This window comes from Trematomus bernacchii, unplaced genomic scaffold (assembly GCF_902827165.1).
Source record: "Trematomus bernacchii unplaced genomic scaffold, fTreBer1.1, whole genome shotgun sequence".
Classification (NCBI taxonomy): domain Eukaryota; kingdom Metazoa; phylum Chordata; class Actinopteri; order Perciformes; family Nototheniidae; genus Trematomus; species Trematomus bernacchii.
This window is the reverse complement of record NW_022987582.1, coordinates 9,189,218-9,212,390: the sequence shown is the minus strand read 5'-3', so window position 1 is coordinate 9,212,390 and position 23,173 is coordinate 9,189,218. Positions and strand designations below refer to the sequence as shown.

General features: G+C 40.1%; 1 protein-coding gene across 3 annotated transcripts in view; it reads left to right on the top strand.

Annotated features, from left to right (window-relative positions):
- LOC117480494 (RNA-binding motif, single-stranded-interacting protein 3-like) overlaps nucleotides 1-23,173 on the top strand; it is a 129,655-nt gene that overhangs the window by 42,714 nt on the left and 63,768 nt on the right. For all 3 annotated transcript variants that reach the window (XM_034127840.1, XM_034127839.1, XM_034127838.1), the window contains exons 3-4: nucleotides 4,531-4,589; nucleotides 11,634-11,725. In XM_034127840.1, coding sequence (XP_033983731.1) covers nucleotides 4,531-4,589; nucleotides 11,634-11,725 — 151 coding nt within the window. The remainder of the gene's footprint in view (nucleotides 1-4,530; nucleotides 4,590-11,633; nucleotides 11,726-23,173) is intronic.

Sequence of the window (23,173 nt, the reverse complement as noted above, 5' to 3'; positions counted from 1 at the left end):
ATAGCATGTCGAGCTATCTTCTCAATTCACAGCTCATAGCCTTTCATGGAAACATTCCAAAAACGTAATTTCTTTATAAGGCCCGCACATTTCAAACAACATATGGATAATGAATTGGAAGACTTCTGAAGCACTGCACTCCCTCGGTCCCTCCCTCTGTGCTCGCCTGAGTCTAACTGGCAGAGAAGGGGAAAAATGAGGGAAGTGTTAGAGACAAGACAGCTGCATCGGATCCCCAATTACTGGATACCACACACAGAGACCAACCTGCGTGTATGCTCAAACACACCCACCCACCCACACACACACACACACACACACACACACACACACACACACACACACACACACACACACACACACACACACACACACACACACACACACTCAAACACATACACAGCCTTAGACAGAAAGCACACAACTTACAAACAAACAGAACATGCACGTATACATTATGTATACACTCACAGACATCCTGGAGAGATGTAGGAATGATGCAAGTGTTTGTGTGTCGCAACTGTGGTTCAGTAGACATCAAACGGTGAGCATCCATAGGCTGACTGGGCTCCACAAGGAAATGAAAACACAGATCTGACGTTTGGGGGGCCCTCTGAGGACTGTCATTAACACTTCACAAACACACAAACACATATTAAGCACACAACCAGGGTGCATACAGAAAGTGTCATGCTTGCCAGAATTTGGCGCACTGACTTTCACATTGACATTCTTCCTTGAATCCTGACAGTCTGGAAAATACTGTCAATTTCAGAGGTCTTACTGTTCTTTTTGCATTGGATATCTTGGAAGGCGAAAAAAACAAATCTAAAGATGAGTTTTGGCAAAGAATCTAAGGACTTTCCATTTGTTGAAAAAGACACCTAGCTTGTCTTGAAAGCTCTTCTCTGGGAAAGTACTGCTGGCTTTGTAGCAGTGCTATGAAGCCAAACGCAATAGAGAGATACTCCTGGGTGAGTACTTTATGATATAAAAAACAACTTTAAAACACAAAGTAAATCCTTCAGCAGGGTTGTCTAAAGATGAACAAATATGGTTTTCTCTCTGAATTCCTAAAATACCAGCAGTGTAGGAAAAGTGTAAAATCTTGGAGTATAAGCACGGTTGTGCGCACAGGGAATCTGGATTGGGAGTAAAAGTGATGTCATACTGATGGAACTGTTAAAGGATGGGAAGACATAAAATGGGAATAGACATAGCAGACCTGAAAGTCCCATGTCATTCTGTTTATACAATGACGAGCCTCATATTTTCATAAATCACAGAAGAAAAAAAGTGAGTTTACGGAACTACAGATGTAGCTGTGGTTTATATCAATTTGTCAAGCATGTTGGAAAGTTGCTCCAGTGTTGCTTCACACTTTGAAACAAATGACATACTCAGCCCCTATTAACTTACTGTTTCTTGCACAATGGAGAGCAATGGATTACAAAAACACTCGTAGCATTACCATTATTGTAGCATTACTTTTTTAAGTATTTGAGTTGTGTCTCCTGTGTCCCTGCCGTTGGGTCAAGCACAAGTCCATGTTATTTCACGTAACCCCATCTTTTGCTGGAATCAATAAAATAACTCCTGTCGGGACTTTTAAACGGAACAGGACATTCTGAACTTTCCCTCTCCTCTGATTCCATGCTCCGCTTTACGTCCTCACTTCATCATCTGATCTATTATCAATACTTGTTTCCATTTCTTCATCGCAGTAGCAGATTGCTGCAGCTGTCTGGATCAAATGGAATTTTACCTCAGAAACAAAGGCCACCATTTTGGATGGTGCAGTGTTGTTGTAATTTGACATTTCCCCAAGGCCATGGTGTCATCCCTCTTTCCTCTCTGTTTCACTCCAGCTACATATTGTAACTGGAGAATAAACAGGTGGATTTATACATTGACGTCACACATTGATCTCACATGACACACAAACAAACACAGCAACTTGGAAGCATTGGATATACACACTGTTTGTTTTCCATTTTGTGACAACTGGCAACATGTTTTTTTCAAGATTACTAATGTGTCAGGCCAGGTTCCTCTCTCTTTTTGTCTTTCTCACTCTCTCTTTGCACTAACCGTCTGGAAATGTTTCACTTTTCTACCGGGAAAAACAACCTGCCAAAACACCGATGGTGCATAAGATCTTTTTCATGCATTCATACTCACTCACCGCAGTCACCGGGCACACTCACTCTCACACACACACACACAAACACATGAAGTTTGCATCACACCGAGGCAGAAGTCAACAAAGAGCTGGGTGTTGCCAGATGGTGTGCGTAATGTGTGTGATCACCGCCTTAGTGCTTTTGATCCGATGCGTTGAGTCGCGTGTGCGTCCACATGTGTGTTTGTCTTTGCGTATGTGTGTGGGCGATAAGTCCTGCCTTGTTTTTTCAGTGTTCTTTTTCTTCTGCAACAGTTGAATTACTCCCCAATCTGCAGGGCAAATACCTTGTTTAACCACAGCCATGACTTTGCAAGAATAAAACCAAACAAAGGTTTTGATTTTAGGCTTTCAGAATGAAATTGCAGGAAAATGTGTTAAAATTGAACGTTGTTTTCTGACACAATCAGCATTGGTTTTCCCTCTAACAATGTTAAGATCATAAGGCGCTCAGCTGATGCGTTATGTGTGATAACAGTCTTTAAAAGCCTTTTGTCTGTCTTTATTTCCAAAGCCTCCCGTCCCAATAGGGTTTGATGTGAAGCTGTCAGGCGAGCGAGTCTCTGTTCTCTTCTTCTCCCCGACAGTCTCTCCTGATGGTGACAACTAAATGATCTCTTCTTTATTAAACACCTCTTACTATCTCCCTATCGCTCCCTGACTACCTCGCTTCCTCCTTGCCTTCAGTGTCTCTTTTTATCTTTTGACTGACTGCTCTCCCTCTCCTCATCTATTTCTCATTCCTCCGAGTCTCTCTCCCCCCCCCCTCCCCTCATTTTATTCATTCTCTCTGCAAGTAACCTCCCCTCCTGCATCTTCTCCTGATTTCTCTATTTCTTGTTGACTGGTTGTTCTCTCTTTTTCTCTAAAAGGGATTAGGAAATATGCTTCCATCCCTCACCTGACTCCGGTCCGCTAGCCAGTCAGCCAGCTTGTCAGTCTGTCAATCTGTTTGATAGTCTCTCGGCCAGCCAGCCAGTCATTGTGCAGCAGTGTAAAAACATTAATGAAAGAGTCTCATCCACAGAGCTATGCAGTGATCCAGGCTGATCTCAGTCAGACTCCGCCCCCCCCCCCCCCCCCCTCTCTGTCTCTTTCTTCATACCTTCTCAGTTTTTTCTCCCCTCTCTTTCCAGGAAGACTGAAAGACTGGGCTGATAAGAGACATTATTAACTTCTCTCTGAGAACACAGAGCTGGAGAATGGAAGTGGGATGGAAGGGGATTAAGGGAAGATGACAACGAGAGAGGCAGAGGTGTCAAACTCAAGAAGGAGAGGAAGGTAGTGGAACGGACAGACGTTAGAGTTGGCAGAGCAGATTGAGAGGAATGGAGGTTGTATGTCTCTCTCCTATAGGCCCTCCAAGCAGGGTTGGCTGCCTCACATATGTCTTGTTATACTCATCATTTATGAGACGTTGCTGTCTGTGTTCTGAGGGCTTTGGGGGGATTTGAAATAGATAAGGACTGAATGGATAGATGGAAGCATAGATACAAAAATGTAACTGTGATAAGGTGGAGTCTCTTGCAGACCGTCTGAGAAATAGTTTTTTTATTTTATTTTATTTGATCCTCTTGGATTCAAAGTAAAAAAAAAATATATATATATTCTCTCAGAGGAGGTAGCATTTCTTGAATTTAGAAACTACTGTGTTCTACTTTTGCACAGTGGTGCTTTTGGCTAAATGCTACGGCAAGCTTGGCAACACACTACGACAATGCTCACACTGATGTAGAGCAAGAATATTCCCAAATGTCATGTCTTGGTTTGGAATGTAAGCATGCTAACATTTTATAACAAGCACTTAAAACAAAACCAATCTGAGGAAGATGGGAATGTTAATAATTCTGCAGAAGTTTGGTCAAAAAAGTGCTTACCGGACATTTTGACGTTTTAACATTTGAATGCTGCAAAGCTTCTAATTTTTGCATGTCAATTCCTTCTGCTTCGATGTCCAGTCCTCAGTCTGGATGACAAGTTAACATGATTCTCTTTCCTCCTGTGGTGAAAATGATGTCTCTGCTAAAGTTCATGTCAATTCATCCAATACTTGTCAAGGCACTTCACTCAAATTCGCAAAATGTGAACCTCATGGTGGCGCTGGATAAAAAGACAGGCGATCATTGGTTCATAAAGATTCGTCCTCTCATGGGGACCATGGATGGCTGTATAACAGAATCATTGCAATCAAGTTGTTTGAATATTTCTGGACCCAATTAGTGGATGAATAAATGAAAATATGTCAGACTGAGATTTTATACAAAACTCACCCATTTATTTATCAAGATGTTAAAAATAGCAAAACTTTTACAACAACTAATCAGAATATTTCATTGTTGTTTTTACAGATATGGTAAGATTGTATCAACGAAGGCCATCCTGGACAAGAACACCAATCAATGCAAAGGTGAGTGATTTTATTGCCCTGATTCATTTTGGCTATCTCAAGCCTTTCGAAGTTACTGTACACATTTGTATTCTGTTCACCAGCGCAGATTCTAAAATGAGATTTGAGTCTGGAAAACCAAAAATCAGTTTAAAATTAATTTTAACATGTGAACTTACCAGTAGACCCATTGGTGCGCCCTGGGGAGTGGTTTTTATGGTATGACTCCCATTTTTAACATCCCCAATGAATCAATGCCCATAGGCTTTTACAATGGGCTTAAATGTTTCAACACAGCAAGTGTGACATCAAATAAAAAGTTAGTTATTTTATAATAACTTGTACTGTTGAACAAAGTCAGTACTGTGTCTAGCTATGTGGAAAGGGTGTGTGTTGTATTGTATATACACACCGGTATTGACTGCCATAATAACCCTGTGATCCTGTAATCTACTGTATCTGAGAGCCGCACTGCTGTATCTTGATTTTGTTTAACTTCTCTATGATGATGATTTCAGGATTGCACCCGAATGATACTCAGAGTTAAACAGCTTTTGAAATCAAGATGTTAGCATTGTTGTCATCGGCCAAATCAAAACCGAGAACAGAACACAATATGTTTCAAATGGTCTCTGTGGTGAAAGGGGCTCACTCGAGTGTCTTCCGATGAGGGTCTGCTTGATTGTTGGAGTGGTCTGAACAAAGCACTAATCAATATGATTGTAGTCGTCTGTTTTTGAAGAGGCACACAAGAGCATGTGTTCAGCATGATTGCTGCTCATCTGCCGGGGCTGTACTCAAAGGTACGCTGACAGGGGTTTAGGACAACAGCACACATGCCCTGTAATCAGAGCATCGGCTTCAATAGCATGAGTGAAGGGATACCCAGTCAGATGATAGCGAAGGAAAATATGTTAATGCTATTCAAGACTTCATCTGCTCTGATTACCGAAGATAAACTTTTTTTTTTTGTCAATTATTGCAGTCCTGCCTGTCTCAACATAATAATATGAGCAACAAACTTTATTAACTCTTCTTCTGAGAAATCTTAAAAACTTTAGTTGTATAAATCTTAAAATCGTGATGATTCCATCACCTGCTTTGGCATTAAATGATCAAATATCCTCTGAAAGCGTATTGAAATGCCTAACATCATTACATCACAGCCGAACAGAAGGGAGAATATTTTATAAACCCAGTGATAATTATCAGTTTTCTTCCACTTTCTCAACTCATTAATTTTTTTCACTGCTGTTACTTAAAATGGAGTTTAAAAACCTGAATCAATACAACCTCAGTGGTCCAGCTCATGATTATTATGTTTGCCAATTATGGCTTCACGCTTCTTTGTTTGAGTATGATTTACCAATGCAAATGATCTGTTTTACCTCAAGAGCACATTGCAATTGCTAAGGCCATGTGGTGCTTATAAATTAAACCAAAACCAACCTTCATCTGCTTTAAAGTGATTATATTCTATTTTTGTTCTATTGTAAACAAATCATGGAGAGAATATCCTGGTTGTGCCTGTGTAGATCTATAGTGATATGGGTAACATTTGCTAAAGACCTACAGTGTCCCTTATATAAGAGTGTTTTTTTTGTCAAAGCAGTGAACCTGTGTGCTTGTGACAGTGTGTGTTTGAAAGTGAATAGGGGTATCCTTGGCACCGGTTCTGGCACTATACTCTGGATATACTCCAGACAAGGCCTTATAAATATTTAACACATATTTAAAAATGCAAACTGATACATGCAGCTGTAAATGTACGCTTATTATTTCATGCACACAATGCTTAGAATGCAGCATCTGCAGTTGAAGCAGCATAGGCGATTTTAGGCCGTGGCCCTCATCAGCAATTTGACTGCTTGTGATGTCGACTTCATACATCTCTCAGCCAGTTGTTAACTCACAATGAAGGAGTTTCATTATCAGGCGGCCATTAGAATGCCTTACAACCGGATAAGTGTTGGTTTGATTGCAGAGGCATTCAGTGGGGACAAGATAAGTGCTTAGCGTGACTAAGAGAGTACAAATTGGCACAGAGAGTTCTCAGGGAAAGGGAGGGATGGATGGGAGGATGGAGGGTGGGGGTAAAAATAACCCGGGGCTGACAGAAAAGGAAGGGGGTCCCGTTGAAACTGATGATTTAGCACACAGCCTCTGCTTTTCAGGAAGATTCTGCAGCGGGAGAAAGGGAGAAAGGTAGCGAGTGAGAGAGACAAGGAGACAGGTAGATGAATGAAGTCTTCTTCCTCTGCAGTCTGCAGGGATAGTGCTCGATCTGTTTGTGCACAGCTGTTGTCATGTGAGGCTCATGATCCCAATTTCTCTGATGGTCTTATTTCATCTAAATTGTGTGGGGTGCTGAGATGTAATGATTCAAACACTTCGAAAACCCCCTCAAGCCCAGTCCCTGAAAGGTTTGTCTCTGGAATCATACTGTATGTAAATATATCCAAAAATATGTTTGCTAGCCCTAAAAACAACCCTATCCTAAGAATAATCTTTTGATAATGCCTTGTCATTTCAGTGAACAAAGAAAGCAAAACCTCGGCTTTGTTCTCTGAAATAAAATAAAGGTTTTCTTTTGTAAAATCCTCAGCTTTGTAGCGGGCTCAATGTTAAACACACTGACAGTTTTCTAGTTAGCGGCGTGGGAGCTGGAGGGGAGGGAGAGGGCACAGAGCACAGGATGGAGGAAGGAAGGGAGAGGAAACCACTTTAGATTGTAAAGGATTTCCATTTCCCAAAGACAAGCGCCCTCCCTCTCACCGACTCCACGTCTCCCGCCTTTTCTCAGCTCTACTCCCCCCGTCCTGTTTTTTCTACTTTCAATTTTTTTTTCATTCTGCCTGCCACTCTCACAATCCCCCCCCCCCAAACTCATTGCGTCCCTCCACTCCTCCCTTTTTCCGTCTCTCTCGTTTTCCCTGTGTACTCGGTTAGCCCATTCTAATGGCCCAAGGCCAGGAACTCTGGGAGCTCAGGAGATTAAATGTGTGTGTGTGTGTGTGTGTGTGTGTGTGTGTGTGTGTGTGTGTGTGTGTGTGTGTGTGTGTGTGTGTGTGTGTGTGTGTGTGTGTGTGTGTGTGTGTGTGTGTGTGTGTGTGTGTGTGTGTGTGTGTGTGTGTGTGTGTGTGTGTGTGTGTGTGTGTGTGTGTGTGTGTATAATTATGTTTATCTGTGCATCCATCTGTGTCTATGAGCGCATGTGAGTGTGTATTCACATGGGAGTGTGCTTCGTAATAAAACGTTTTTATTTTTACATTTGTCGGGCCTGACTGAGCAAGATGAATTGTCATCACTGTGTCATCATAAGGCCACAGATGGGTGGGTCAAGGCATGAATGACAAGGATTATATTATTCAGATAAATTATTTTCATTTTTGTTCTTGAAATATGCTTATCATTGTGCCAATAACAGCTATCACTTAACATCCACGTGAGAGAAGTACGCTTTAGCGTACAGGTCATATGTAAATGTTCAATTAAAAGGAAGCGTGGCGACATGATTGGGGAACTGTCAATCAGCTTGGTAGGCAGGCATCTGCTCACAGACTCAACAAGCTTGCACTCAGCTGAAGTGTCCTTGAGCAACACAATGAATCCCTTCCAGCTCCTGGGGTGTGTTCTGCCCCTGATACTTGACCTTTGACCTTTCTGGAGGGAGTGGCACATCAGTTTCAGAGAACACAGATTGCTCCTTGAGTGATGAATACAGTCAAGCCAATGGCACATTTCAAGGCTGATATTCTATCATAACAAATTTGTCAATGAGATGAGAAATAAAATGTCTGTATCATGCACGTCTCTTGAATGCTGAATGGTGTATGGCTAAAGGTGTTTTCTGCCCAAGCTGTCACTCAGACAGGACTCATACAGTATGTGCCAAATATAGATAACATGCCAGCAGCTACAGAAACTCAATATTTGGTTTTTTAGAAGATATCATGAACAGTGCTCCTGAGACAATGACTCTGGTACTGTAATACTACATACACATTTAAAATAAGCTCCACAGTTGATCGGGAAATCACTGTAAACAGAGAAGCTCTATGAGGTTGCCTTTGGTTACATTGCAGATTAAAGTCTCAAGCCTTTAATGGCCTTAAACCTGCACATTCGATTACAAGTAAGTGCTCTGTTCCAACTCTGAAGAATCAACTTAACCATATGTTATCCTCCATTGGTGATTGTGAATATTACAAGCACTGAGTTCAACTTCCATGACATAAACTGCCTTGTTGGGTAAATATTCAAATAAAAAAAATGGTTATACTGTAAATTACATGTTTGTAGCCTTGTTATTTAGTCTCAGTTCAAATCTATCTACCTCAAATAACTGAACATTAGTTATTAAGGCCACTCACGGAGAGTAAAACGGCATGTTGTATGCAGACCTGTTGTTTCATAGAACCCTCTGCTGCTCTCATAAAACGCAAATATAATAATGCATAATGAATGTCATGCTTACATATTAAAAAGGAGGAAATGGAAGTGGTTGAATAAAATAACAAATGAATTGCTCTAATTTGAACAATGACAAGGTGCTGTCCAGGATTGTTATTCTCTCGTCAACTCTGATTTGTTTTACATAGAGGCTTATGCATCTCAGTGATGAATAGAAACCTTACTTATGTGAAATGATATGTTGAGCTCTTGTAAAGGTGTGTGTGAGTTTTTTGGCTGGCAAACAGAAAAGCAATACAGCTTTTTTTTTTCTTTAAGTGTATTCCACCAAACTAGGATTGCATACAGCATTGTAATACTCTTGATGGACGGTTTAAAAAATAAAGCATCAAAATAAAACCATAAATATTGTCTTTTTCTATTCTAATAAGTCATATATTGCTTCCCACATTACCCACAATTCAATTAACGATTTGAACAAATATCAAGGTTAACAATTACAAGTGGTAAAATGATCTTAAGCGGCTAGCCTCAAGCAGAGATGAGTGGTGTGCTACAGTGATCTGTGAAGCTCACCTCTTTCTACCTCTATCTACATGAGTTTTCTTTTCATTTTCACACTTATCTTAAAAATCTGTGCAAGAGCGACATCACTTGAGGCCTTTTTAGATTTCAAAGCTACCTTTGGAGCCACACAACTTTTGTTTTAGTCAGGCCGTGAACAGTTCAAGACCTACAGTATGAACAGACTTTGATGTATTCATTATTTGAATTCCTCTTTAAAACAGGAGCTGTCTATTCCAACAACCATGTGTGCTGCCGTCAACCAAAGTTTTGGACCAGTGGTAATTCAATTATCCATTGTGAACTGTGTTTTGACAGTCTATTGTTAAATAAACCATAGACTGTCCAGCCACAGTTTCAGTGTGAGATTTGAGAAATGGAACTGATTACATTTTCTGGAAATAAAAAGGAGCATCTAGCCCGGCCAGTGATGGATGCTGTGTGTTTGTGCTCAATTAGTTTGACTGTTTTGGTATGGCCTCAATTAGATAAATATAGATTAAAAATGTCTACTGCATACTTTATCACAGTCGTACATGTGTGCACATTAAATGTGTACATGTGTGTGTATGTGTGTATTCCTATTTTGGCTAAATTATGGGTTTCTCATTAGCAACATATACATATTTGGGCGTGCGGTACATATCTTGCTGTGAAAGCAGATTGCTGCCTTTGAACAATAAAAAATCATCTGCTTATCAGCAAAACAGAACAGGCTCCAGATTCTGCAAGACGGGCAGACAAGAACAGATGTTAGGAGTGAAGTTTGTGCATGTGTGTGTGTGTGTGTGTGTAAGTATGTGAGAGGGGAAAAATAAATTGTATTGCCTCATTCTTAACATGTTTACATTTAAGATTGTAATGAGGCTTTTGAATTGTGGATCATTTAATTGTGTTAACAACACGCAATACACTCAAAACTACAGTTGGAGTTTCAAAGCTGCTGTGCTCTGAATATTTCTCTTTCTGGCTCAATGCATGTGTGTCTATACGGCTTATTTGAATAGTCTCTAACACAAACCTAGAGTCAAAAACATTCCTATACTAACAGTCTGTCAGTTTTGCTCAGCTATACCAAACACACTTGCAGGCAAACTGCCATTCAAAATGCAGACAGACTTCGTCTCTTTTGCTTCTTTCTGTCTTTTTGACATTTTTTCAAGACCTAGGGACGCGAGCCAGTAAAACAGGGCGTATTTCTGAAAGTACAGATTGATGTGTGTGTGTTCGGACCTTTTGTCCTTCAGTGCTTCCTGCAGGGCCCAGACCTAGATCCCCAGAGCGTCAGCTATTTGACAGCTCCAAAAGCAAACTTGCACGCACTCACGCACGACACACACACACTCACGCACGGCACACACACACACACACACACACACACACACAATGACGCAGACCATGATGCAATAAAATCGTCTAATGCTCATACTCTTTGTGTCTTATTTCGTGAAACATGAGTCTGAATCACTTTAATGACTGCATTAAATGTAGAGAATTGTTCTTGATGTCACTTGTATTGGCCTCTACTGTAGGAGCCCCATGAGTACTGACAGATGTAATGAAGCACAGGGAGGAAACAAGCTCATTGCAGTGGGAGATTAAATGTAGATTTCACATGTATAGGAAAGGATTACCCCAGCATCGCGTCCCTACACACATCATAGCATAGGGAATGAATGATGAGCTGCATACATTAGTGCAATGAAACACATTAGAGCCATTACCAAAACATCGACATGATTTCATTAAAAAGAGCCAAAGTACACAAAAACTTGTGCAGACATTAGAAGATTTCTTGGATCATAAAAAGAGATAGCTAGAGTTACTGTTATGACACCAATTCTGCTGATGTTCTGTGCTAAAACACATTTGATGGGAGGAACTAGCAGCTTTCATTAAATACGTGACCTGACTTGATTTGGACTCATTTACGGGATTTATGCAGCACTGAAAACCAAACAAACACAACGGCTGGTTTCGCTCAGTTATTCAGAACATTAGCCGATATTCTTTATTGTTTTTTTTCTCCTCCTCCTCCTCCTCCTTCTCATCATCATCCTCTTCTGTGTTGTCCCTGTGTGTGTACAGGCTATGGATTTGTGGACTTTGACAGCCCTGCAGCAGCCCAGAAGGCTGTGGCCTCACTCAAAGCCAGCGGAGTCCAGGCACAGATGGCCAAGGTAAGCTTCATCCTCCACTGCCTGGTTTGCTTTACGTGTTGTTATTGAGGTGTTTTGCTTCCTTGTGCTGATATTCTCCAGATACACATAATCACTGTCTGTGAAGTCTGAAGAAACCCAAGGGTGCTGAGGTTATTTGTGATGCTAATGATACTTGGGACACCAGTGTTGATAATCATAACAAAGATATCACTGGATGGTCTCTACGTATCAGCATTGATTCATGGGAGACATAGATGCAGCTTTAATTCAGTCATGAAGGAATTATTGATTGAGTTCATATAGAGATATTGTAAACGGCTATGGTCATGATCATAATCCCAAAACAGATGGGAAAAAATAATGGATCAGATTATCTTCGGAAGTTATCAACGCATTATTAAATCATCCCTTTATTAGTTGGGATCACTTCCATTTGTATGTGTCATAAACACATGTTTAATGTTGTGGATTGAAACAAAACAATTTGGTTAGGTTTGGAAAAATGTTATGTTTTGGGGTAAAATAGGTAAGTAAGTAACATACATAGGTTAAGTATTCAATGTACATTTCATAAGTTAAGCATGTTTTGTATTGTACGTAAAAAACAGAGATCCCCTCTGTGAAAGTCCTGTATTTTTTTTAATGGATGTGTTTTTTTGAGCCACCTATCCACTCTGTCCTCCTGCCTGCACAGACATGACTTCCTCATTTGCTCTCGTCATAATTACTACGCCATCCTAATTATATTGAACCCCCCTGCTTTAATCGAGTTTACCAATGGACTACAATGGCCTCAGTAAGAAGGGAGGGCATGGCGAAACCAACTCAAATCTATTCTCCCAATGACAATTTATATTGACCATTCAATTGACTAGTTCTGTTTGATTTGTGTTTGTATTTATAGTTGAAGGTGTGTGTGCAAATGCTAGAACAAGGCTGTGCCAGAACATGTGGGCCAGACCAGCACAATCCCATTATCCTTCAATGGGTTTTGAGAGAAAGCACTGAATATCCTGCCTTGCTTTCCGATTCATTAAAGCTCCATTGCTGCATACTTCCTTTTTATAAATGAGAGAAGAGTGCAATTAAAATGGGCCAGTCTTCAGGCACCAGGAACATCCCATTGAATTAAACAGCAGCAAGCCTCTGAGCCACCTTTGCCTTGCTCTTCTATTAAACCTCTTTTCATTAGACTTCCATCTCTTATTTTGTGTCTAACGGCTTGAGGGGGCATTTGAAATAGCTGTGTTGATGTGTTTAGCTGTTATTAAAGAGAGGAGAACCCTCGACTCCTTGGAGATTGAGTTTTCCGGAGGGAAGGAATTGAGGGCAAGGAGTCAATTCCAAATGAAATTACACTGACTTCTTACTGTTTCATGAACTAATTATGCTGCAAGATGCTGATGTCCCTGCTAACTTTCCTGAATCAGGGTGAGATGAGAAAGTCTCAAAAATATGCTGTTGGGTTTCCAGCTCAAACCTCTCACATTGTGTAAGATGAGCAGTTTAATTGGGGTTGGTCTAGGTATTAACACATTCAGTACCAATTAAACTGCCATGCTATTTCCCAAATCCTTCTCAGAGTACGCTGAGGTTTGCTAGGTTAGCTGGGGGTGAAACTTTTGTTTGTTCTAATCGGCTTGATAATTATAAGCGTTTCCACTAAAGACAGCATCGAGGTGGCATTAGGAAGAGACAAAAAAAGCTTTTGTGAAAGAAAGATGTACAATGGAGTACATTTTGCAGCCCGGTAGGGGGGTTATATTCCGTGGAAAAACACAGAATTCATGAGGTTCAAATTAACAGAAAAACAAGACTTGAATAAAAACTGTTCTTTGCCAAGTTTTATCTCGCAAATGTATGACCTTATAATCTTAGAGAATATTTTAAAGTTTTTTCGACGTAAATGTGTAGGTTTTCATTGCTTCATGATACCCACCGTTATTTTTTGACTACCTCAAAAGGCACAAAAAAAAGACCCAAAAATGATAACATTTGTTTTGCCCAATTACAGATTATAGATGTGGTGTATTTGCAGCATATACAAAAAGAAAGGTTAACACGTGTATGTGCTACAGCTTCATAGCCTTGTAAACTGTTGTTTTACGGAAAACTAAAGGCTGTTTGGTGTGAATGCATAACAATTGTAGTTTTGGATTTAATTGAATTAATTAAATATTATCGGATAACTATGGTAGAGTTTTTTACAAGAGTGACTGAATCCTTAATCTTATGCATTGTGCAGTAGTACTAGCAATAGGATCAGCAGAAACACATTTACAAATAGTTTATAATAAAGCTCTGTATTGTCTTTTGGAAATATAATCAGTTCTCACACCCTTAACCTGAACCTTATAACAGAACCAAAGGAGGTAGACATGTTAGACATGGAGCTTATTAGATTTCCACAATATCTTCACTTTTCTACCATCACACTTAAAGAAGTCAATATCATCACTTATCCACGCTGCAGAGTTAATACCTTGTAATACCTTTGTGGTTTTCCTCACTGCCTCACAAAGGTGGCTGTATTATATAAAACTGAGAAACACATTTTATTAAAAGTATGGGGATTTAAGAGATGGCTTAAATTAGAGTGAAAAATAGGTGTAATAAGAGTTGGAATCAGTGTTTGAGTGGAAAGCGTGTTAACACAGTCATTAAATGTTTTAGATACTGAGGTTACATAAATAAAACTGAACTACTGTACAGATATTAATATTTAACCAAAACATAAGTCAAGCGTGTGTTTACAGAACTACAAGCATGATAAGTACATTTGGGGTAATCATTTAGGCTTCAAAGGAAGTGAATATTCCAATAATCATTGAGCAATAGTTAAACTGGGAGCAACAGGTAGTTGCTGGGTCACCACTTCAGCTTAAAATCGAGGTAATTTGGATTAAACCAGGAAGTTTGATACTCTGCTGCATCGGATGGAGAGCCAGACATGTTTGAAACTTCCCTTAGGAACTACGAAATAGTGCAGAAGTAGCGTAAATGTTTGTATGATGCAATGCAGTTAAAGGCAACCGGCAAGTCTCCAGAGCTACCTTTAGGCTTTAGTTGAACTTGCTTCCTCATTTCCTAGACTAGAGCTTGGGCTTTAATGGCACATGAGGGAAAGTATTGTTTTACAGAGGTACCATTAGCCATTTGTTCGTGCCCTGAGAGGAGTGATTATGTGTGAGGATTTGATAATGAAAAGTCCCTCCTGCAGGTATTGTACATTGTGCATAAGCAGATTCATCAACCACATCAATGTTCATACACCGGGCAGCGTCACAGCCAAACAATCAATGTCCTGCTGGGTTTACCTTTTACAAATATTCTAAAATAGCAATAGGAGAGTGTCAGAGGTCTACAAATTCAACTGCCAATCTCAAGTTAACCATAATATAGGCAACTTCCTGACACTACCCGTGAATTAATGATTGCACAGTTAAAGGGGATTAGACTGTCGGTGTATATATAATTGTATTCACTGTGAGAAACCTTTATCCAATAAACCCTGCAGCTTGCTCTGACATCTTCTTTGTGATAGGTGCATGTTTTGGTTGTGAAATAAACGAGACAAGAGGAAAAATACAGCAAGCCGAGCTGTGAAGAGGGAAGAAACTGTGTGTGTGTGTCCCACACTCACTTCCTCAGTTTTCTTGGTAATTACTGTTGACCTGAAAGATGATTGCTGCTACAGCTGTACTCCCCCTCTCTCTCGCCTGCTCACTCACAGTTAGTTTTCTGTCTGCCTGCCTCATTCTCACTTTCTGTCTCTGTATCCGCACACTGAATCCTCATTTAACTTAGTGTTCAAATTCATCCTCACACCTAAACTTCCCATTACCTATTGCACCATTGAATTTACTTGAGAGAGAAATGCGATGAGTATATGTCTGTTTCTCTCCATCTAATTCTATATACTTCTTCTTTTTGAAAATGAATCCTGCCTTGATAAACCAATTACGTACTGAACTTTCAGAAAAAAACAACAACAATTTATCCAGTTAAATGTATTATGTAAAATCTTGATATCTCACAAGACGGGTCCAAATTACTGTGCATTAAAAAACATATCAGGTGCTACTTTTACTACGCAAACACTAGAGAAATGCACACTCTGCTATGCATATGAGCAATTGTGTGTGTGTGTTTTCCTGCGTGTGTCCGTGTGTGTGTGTGTGTGTGTGTGTGTGCGTGTGTGTGTGTGTGTGTGTTCCTGTGTGTGTGTGTGTGTGTGTGTGTGTGTGTGTGTGTGTGTGTGTGTGTGTGCGTGCGTGTGTTCCTGTGTGTGCGTGTGTGTGTGTGTATGCGTGTGTGTGTGTGTGTGTTCCTGTGTGTGTGTGTGTGCGTGTGTGTGTTTTCCTGTGTGTGTCCGTGTGTGTGTGTGTGTGTGTGCGTGTGTGTGTGTGTGTGTGTGTGTGTGTGTGTGTGTGTGTGTGTGTGTGTGTGTGTGTGTGTGTGTGTGTGTGTGTGTGTGTGTGTGTGTGTGTGTGTGTGTGTGTGTGTGTGTGTGTGTGTGTGTGTGTGTGTGTGTGTACAATAACAGTTCCAGAGGACCAAGGTCACTATGCTAATTAGAGAGATGGTACCACTGGCAGTGACACTTCACACCTCTCTCCCTTTCTTCCTCTCCCCTCCACGTTGTCCTTGGACCCTCCCGACATTCTTTCCCCTTCTCTGTCTTTCTTTTTTCATACCTCCTCTTATTCCCTCGTTCTTTGGCCTAGTTTGTTCTCTTCATCTACCCTCCTCCCCTTTCACCAACCTCCTCACCCTTTCTCCTCTTTTTCTGTTGTCCCACTCCCTCCTCCCTTGTTTGTCTGCAGCAGGTGCTGCAATGCCTCCTCCAGAGTCATTAGTTACAGGGTTGAGTGAGGACAGATAGTGAAGGATAGCGAGAGAAAGAGGGGGGGAGTGTGTGTGGGTTGATAGAGGAAGGTTTGATGAAAGAGAGGACGCACGCAAACATAAAGTAAACTTTGTTGCATGTCATTTATCAACGCTGATTAAACCCTTCGGTCAGTCCAGTTGTGTGCTTTCCTTCTTCCTTGCGTGTGTGTGTGATGGGAGCCAGATGCCTGATGTTCCGCCTGCATCTGCCTATATTCTGTGTGCGTGTGTGTGTGTGTGTGTGACAGCTGCGGGTTAGTGATGGGAAGAGGACGACAACAGAGCCGACTGACACATAAAAAGATGAGAGGAGACAAAAACACACAGACAGGAAGACGTTTGCATCTCTCTCTTTCTCACCCTGCTTTCTGCTTGTCTATCACTCTCTTGTCTCTTTCTTTCTTCAAACTGTGCGCCTTCTTTTTTTTCACCTCTTCTTTTCCTCACACTCATCTTTCACCCCTGCTTGTTCAAATGTGTGTGCTTTTTTCTTATGTTTTTTCTGTTTCTACATTTCTTTGTCCTGCCTTTCTAAGCCAGATATAATACAGTATGCTTTTAGAAGCCAGTAAATATAATGTGGAATGTGGTGGCGCTCTGCTTTCTAAAGCATGTCTGTTACAGAGTATTATTTGAAATGGTAAGACCTAGAGTTATTGTGCTGCTGTGATGTTTCATCTGCTTTACGGTGTGATGTGAATTTAAAACCTTTAGTTTTACCTACTGAAACATATGCCTTACAAGGATACAAAAGCTTGTTGTTATGCAGTGATAGAAAATAAGTTTAGCATGCATTTAACCCTGCAAGCTTGTCAGAATATTAAATACTAAAACTGTTTTTGAGTAAGAAGTAAAAAAGTGTTATGATACTGCAGCTGTGGTCATTATGTTTTTAGAGTTTCAGAAAGAGTTGGAATCAATTATCGGAAATGTTTGTTGAAACAGCCAACGTTGCTTGGACATGTGGTTTCAACTTCTGTGGTGTTCTTCTCACTGGAGAATGACAAACTGTATAGTCATAGTGAACAAGTGTTGATGCAAGAAGTATTTTTCACTTTTTCAAATTGGATCATCACCAGTTCTAGCAGTCCCTTCAAATCATTCAACATTTAGCAGAACCCAAATGACTTATGTATGCCACTCAGAGTGAGCTAACAAGAAACAAAGGAAATGCTAGTTAGCCTAGCTTGCTAACATAAGCACTATTCCCCAAGAAATGTGTTTTTCTGTACTTTAAACGCAGCTGAACATTATTACAAAAGTATGATATTGCGTAACTACAGTAGACAAAAAATGTATTGGGCAAGAATTTGGGAATTTGTCATCTTTTTTATGCAGGACATACATCCATCTACTTACAATATCAAAGGAAACTATCACAAAATAATTATTCTAAATTATAGCAAATATCATACAACATACAGAAATGTGTGTTATGCAACGATCCAGCCATAGTTAAAGTCCATAGGAAATGTTCCCTTACAACAGTATTTAAATTAGTCAAGGATGCACGTTCTTTTAAATATATTTAAAACTTTTCCTCCCTTATGTGCTCCATCCTTGTGTCTTGTTCAAGGCATGGTTGACATTGTAAAATATAGATAATGAATCATGTTGGGTTTGGAGTAGAGGACAGTGTTGCCAAGGACGTGTGTGTGCATGTGTATTCACAGCACCTCCAAAGTAAAGGCTCAGTGTGTGTGTGTGTGTGTGTGTGTGTGTGTGTGTGTGTGTGTGTGTGTGTGTGTGTGTGTGTGTGTGTGTGTGTGTGTGTGTGTGTGTGTGTGTGTGTGTGTGTGTGTGTGTGTGTGTGTGTGTGTGTGTGTGTGTGTGTGTGTGTGTGTGTGTGTGTGTGCTGTACCCCTCTGTGTGTTTTTGTGAGGGCCAGACCACCTCTGGTCCAACAAAAGCAGAAGGAGGCCAATGAGCGGAAGGAGGAAAGAATAGGCAAGGGAGAAGGGAGCAGAGGGAGGGAGCCTAGTGAGTGAAACCCAATCGGATTAAATGTAATCTGGCCTGAATGTGCACAACCATCAGCTGCTCTCAAATCTTATTAACCCTGCATTACCAGCCCTGGATTGTGTGTGCGTGTCATGCGAGTGCATGTGTCTTTTTATGTTAGTGTGTCTGGAGGAGGGAGAGAGATGGAGGAGTTAAGTGGATGAGCGAGAAAAGAAAAGGAATAGATGGGAGGAAGAGAGAGTGAGAGATAGGGAGATGGAGAAGAAAATGAAGATGAATATGGGTTTTTAGGTGATTAATGTGCCTCCCTGGCATTGCTAATGAAAACAAATATTTCTCATAATAACAGTAATCACGATAATTTCTGGTGACACTTCTGTATTTTGCTGAATTAACTGCCGTATTATACCATCAAAAGGGATTGCATGTGGACTCAAATCAGGCTGCAGCAACCATTTTAAATTGTAGTAATTAGCTAATATACTTAACAGGGGCTGACAAAACAGTGTAAACAAAGAGTACAGACTCAAGAGCATTTAGTCTTGAGTTTCTGGCGACCAGTTGGCTTTTAAAAACACATTTTATATTCTAAAACAATCTGTCTGATTCCATTTCTGCTAAGTAAAATGATCACTGTGCATTTCATGAGGAGACACAACATAGTTTCAGTATTATAAGTCATTTGATAGGGCGAGCGTTTTTTAGACTGCTCTCATTAGGGGCCTGTGTTATAGCTAAAAGTTATCAGCTAATATTTGTAACTTTCTCTACATCAAAAACAGCCTGCTTGGACTCTTCAACAATTGCAGCATGAGGCAAGTATTATTTGTAAAGTTTAACTCTGTTAAGCCATTTAAAATTGAAATCATTTGATATTATACTAAAGTTTCTCTCTCTCTCCCTATACCATCTTTTTTTCCTCTTTGCTATCATTGTTGTCTGAATGAATATGTTGTGTCATCCTGCCTGGAGTGGCATAGCTAACGTGATATTCAGCCAAAAGCTGTCTCATAAATACTTTATGCAGTGTGTTCATTAAATATGAAAATGTTATTATTGTAAGCAGGTGTTGTGCTTCTGAGGTGTATTTGCCAATGAAAACAGAGGTTGACAAACTAAAGGCAGTCCCACTGTCAGATACTGTTCAGGAGATCATCATACGGTTGAATTGTGATTCATGTAATCCTTTTTTTATGCTTTCTGTAGCTTAACAGCATCTTCTTTTCTTACTGTGTTGAATTTTCCTATGGATAACTTAACTGAAACCAATTCTTCTTTATTTGGATTAAGTTTGAGTCTTCTTTTCTTATTCCTCTTCTGTTTAAATCACTCAAGATTTTATGGTTTAAGCTTTAAATGTTTAAATGAATCATATCCTGTGTACCAAAGCATGTTTCTGAAAAAGTCACCATCTACAAGATGCTATTAGGGGAAACCTGCAACTTCTATCATAGGTCATATATTGGGACTCCTTCGACCAATTAGTTGCAGTTTTTAAGGTACTAATGTACATAATGAATATGCCTGGAATGTGGCAGTACCCTGCATCACAGTACTACAACAGAGCAAAATGGAAACTTGGTGGTGGTTAAGTGGTTATGGCTGCACTTGTGTCCCAGAACTGGATTTTTTGAAGGAGACAAAAGCTATGCAAACTTAATGTTTTAGACTTTAATGGATTTTTCTTATTAATGGGTCCCAACCATAGACTGTACTGTATAAAGGTCCCAACCCACAGAATAAATATTACAGCAGTACAATAGCATCTGGGCTTGGATGTCATGACATGAGGTCATGGACAAAATTAAACACGCAAATACTTCAGAGTCAACACAGTTAATTAAAAGCCAAAATATTATGTGTTTGTACAGCGACTCAGAGTTGTTTTTTCAGCTTTAATTAAATCAAATCAAATACATCTCTAAGAGGTGGCCGTGTAATTAATCTCTCCCGTCTGCTGAATGGATCTGCTTTCAGAAACAACTAAGAGTGTGGTATGTATTTAAACTTGTCTTAACACCTGCAGAAATACACGCTGATGTGACGGTTTCCAAAACAAAAGCTGTATCTTGGGAAGTGAATACAAGTTGCATTGTGTCATATTTCAAGAATATGAAAACAATAGTCTTAACAATAACATCAAACAATCAGCCTGGTCTCTCAAAATGTAGACAGTACAATATTTCATGGGAAACATATCCGTAAACTTATAACAGACATGTTTCTTATTAAAGTCTGTGTGTAAGTTTGCATAGGGATGAGAACGGGGTGGAAGGGTGGGTGCGGTAATCACAGGAGTTTCACCCATGAGACCCCAGGGGAGGCAAAAAGTAAACGTAGACCAATTTACATATATACCTTACCTATAAGTAATAACTTACTTTGCGTAACAAATGTTCTTATTTGAACTAAACCATCTTTTGCTAAACAAAATCAAGTTGTTATGTTTGAATTCAGAACAATACACATAAAACTATAATCCTAATCTGGGACGAAAATACCTTAAATAATAAATAAATGTTTATTGGGACCATCATTTTTGCAAAGGGTTTTATTTTGAGCTTATACAGGGCCGCATTGTATTAAAGTTAGATGTATTTTAGCCTGCGATTGCCTCATTCAGGATTGAAAGGTTCAGATTCAGTATCTCCCAGGCATTACCCTGGAGAAGATGGAAAACAAAGAGGAATGAGGGAAATATTGCAATGAACAGAGTAGGCAGCTGGAGAGTGGGGGTGGTGCTTGGTTTGATGGAGCTGGGCTGAGAACAGCTCTATAAGGACGGAGATAACTGGAAAACACTATAAAACGCCTCCCCTCACATTCTTTCCCTCTGTGGAATAAGCCTTTGAGTGGGCTGCTGGAGCGAGGGGGGGTGCATACAGAGATTGATGCAGGGCTGGTGTGGGAAGCCCGAACTGTAGTGAGGGAGGGGTGGAGAGAGATGGAGTGAATATGGAGTGGGCAGCTTGAACTCTAAGAGGAACTACTGCAGAGTGATCAAGGAGAAAGAGGAAGTACAGGAAGGACATGAAGGACCAGAAGAAAAGGAGAAGGGTTTGAGAAAGAAAATGGTGTGGGCAACATATGAATGAAGTATATTCATGGAACAGGCTGACTCAAATGCACTTTTTTTATGGGGACACTATTAAGTCTATTTTCTGATTGGCTGCTCGCTCCTCACATCTCTCATTGTTATTGGTGGCCAGGCATGTTTGTTGTTTATCATTGGGCAGACAGCGGAGTCGGCTAGATTCACAATCCGATGGCATAATTCAGCCATCGATCAAACTTTGTGGACAGCAGTAGCTAAACTGCTCCACCAGACAGCGAGGGAGAGAGAGAGCTTTCAGAGTAGAATATCACAAATCAAATGCTGTAACCTTTTAGTACGTCTGAGTCTGCACATGCCCACTGCAACCCAATGAGGCTTTTTCTCTTGCTATGCCGATCAGCCTGTCTACTCCACCTCTTCACTTGTCTTTCTTTTTTCTTTATTCTCTTCTGTCTTTCATTTTCTTTCAATCACACATCCACATTGCATTCAAAAGTTTCTTCGCTGAGTTCCTCAGGGTCAGTTTTCTTTTGTCGATCTAAACAGAGATGCGCTCAGAATCATGATGATGGTTGTTAAGTGAGACACCAGCTGGTCCTTTTAAAATGTACTCTGATGAGATATTTGCATGCATGTGTATGTCTCTGCAGCACAAGGGAGCTGTTTTGTAGCTTGAATTCAAGCTAAAACTGAGGTATTTCAGCGGTAAGGATCTGTGGTTCCAGGGTGAGATAGGTCAAAATAAGTTACTGTTATTCCACCAATATTAAAAGCACATGCACCATTTTCTAAAAACAACAACTATCAAGCGAACATTTGTTTTCAGCGCTAGATTAAAGGTAGGGTAGGTAAGTTTGAGAAACCGGCTCGAGATCGCTAGAATTTGAAAATACACAACCGGAGAAAATCTGCCACTTCCTTATAGAGCCCCTCCTCCAACACACACGAACGTGCACATGACCAATGAGGGCACAAGATAAGTTTGTGCACAGATGGAAGGCTGACAGGCAGGTAGGCCATCCAGTTACTTTAGCCGGGCCGGCTAAAATGATTGGTCGTGCTTTTTACAGTACTACGGCTTCCACAGATGACATTTTTTTATGGATTTTTTGTCAAAGCACTTAAGATATTCATTGCTATCGGGATGTTAAGAGCATTCCATGGAATATAACAAAAAGTGTATCTCGAGCCGGTTTCTCAAACTTACCTACCCTACCTTTAAGTGAAGAGTATCCTGTCACTGATTATACCGAAAAACTGAAACTATTTGATATTTATATTCCTAAGGCTAGAAGTTTATATTGTAACATCTTGCTCCTGTAGAAAGTAATAGCTGTGTTAAACCATACATTTTTAAAGCTATAAATCAGCATTAACATTTCTAAATTGTGATTGATCATTTTTGGATCTGTCACACGTCCCTTATTCCACAAAGAATTGGAGAAATAGCGTCCATTCTAATAAATCGAATGAATTCAATTATTGCATTGCAGAATAATGTACTTGATCACTGAGTGATTGCACTGAGCCCTTACAGTAAATGTACAACGTGAGCATTT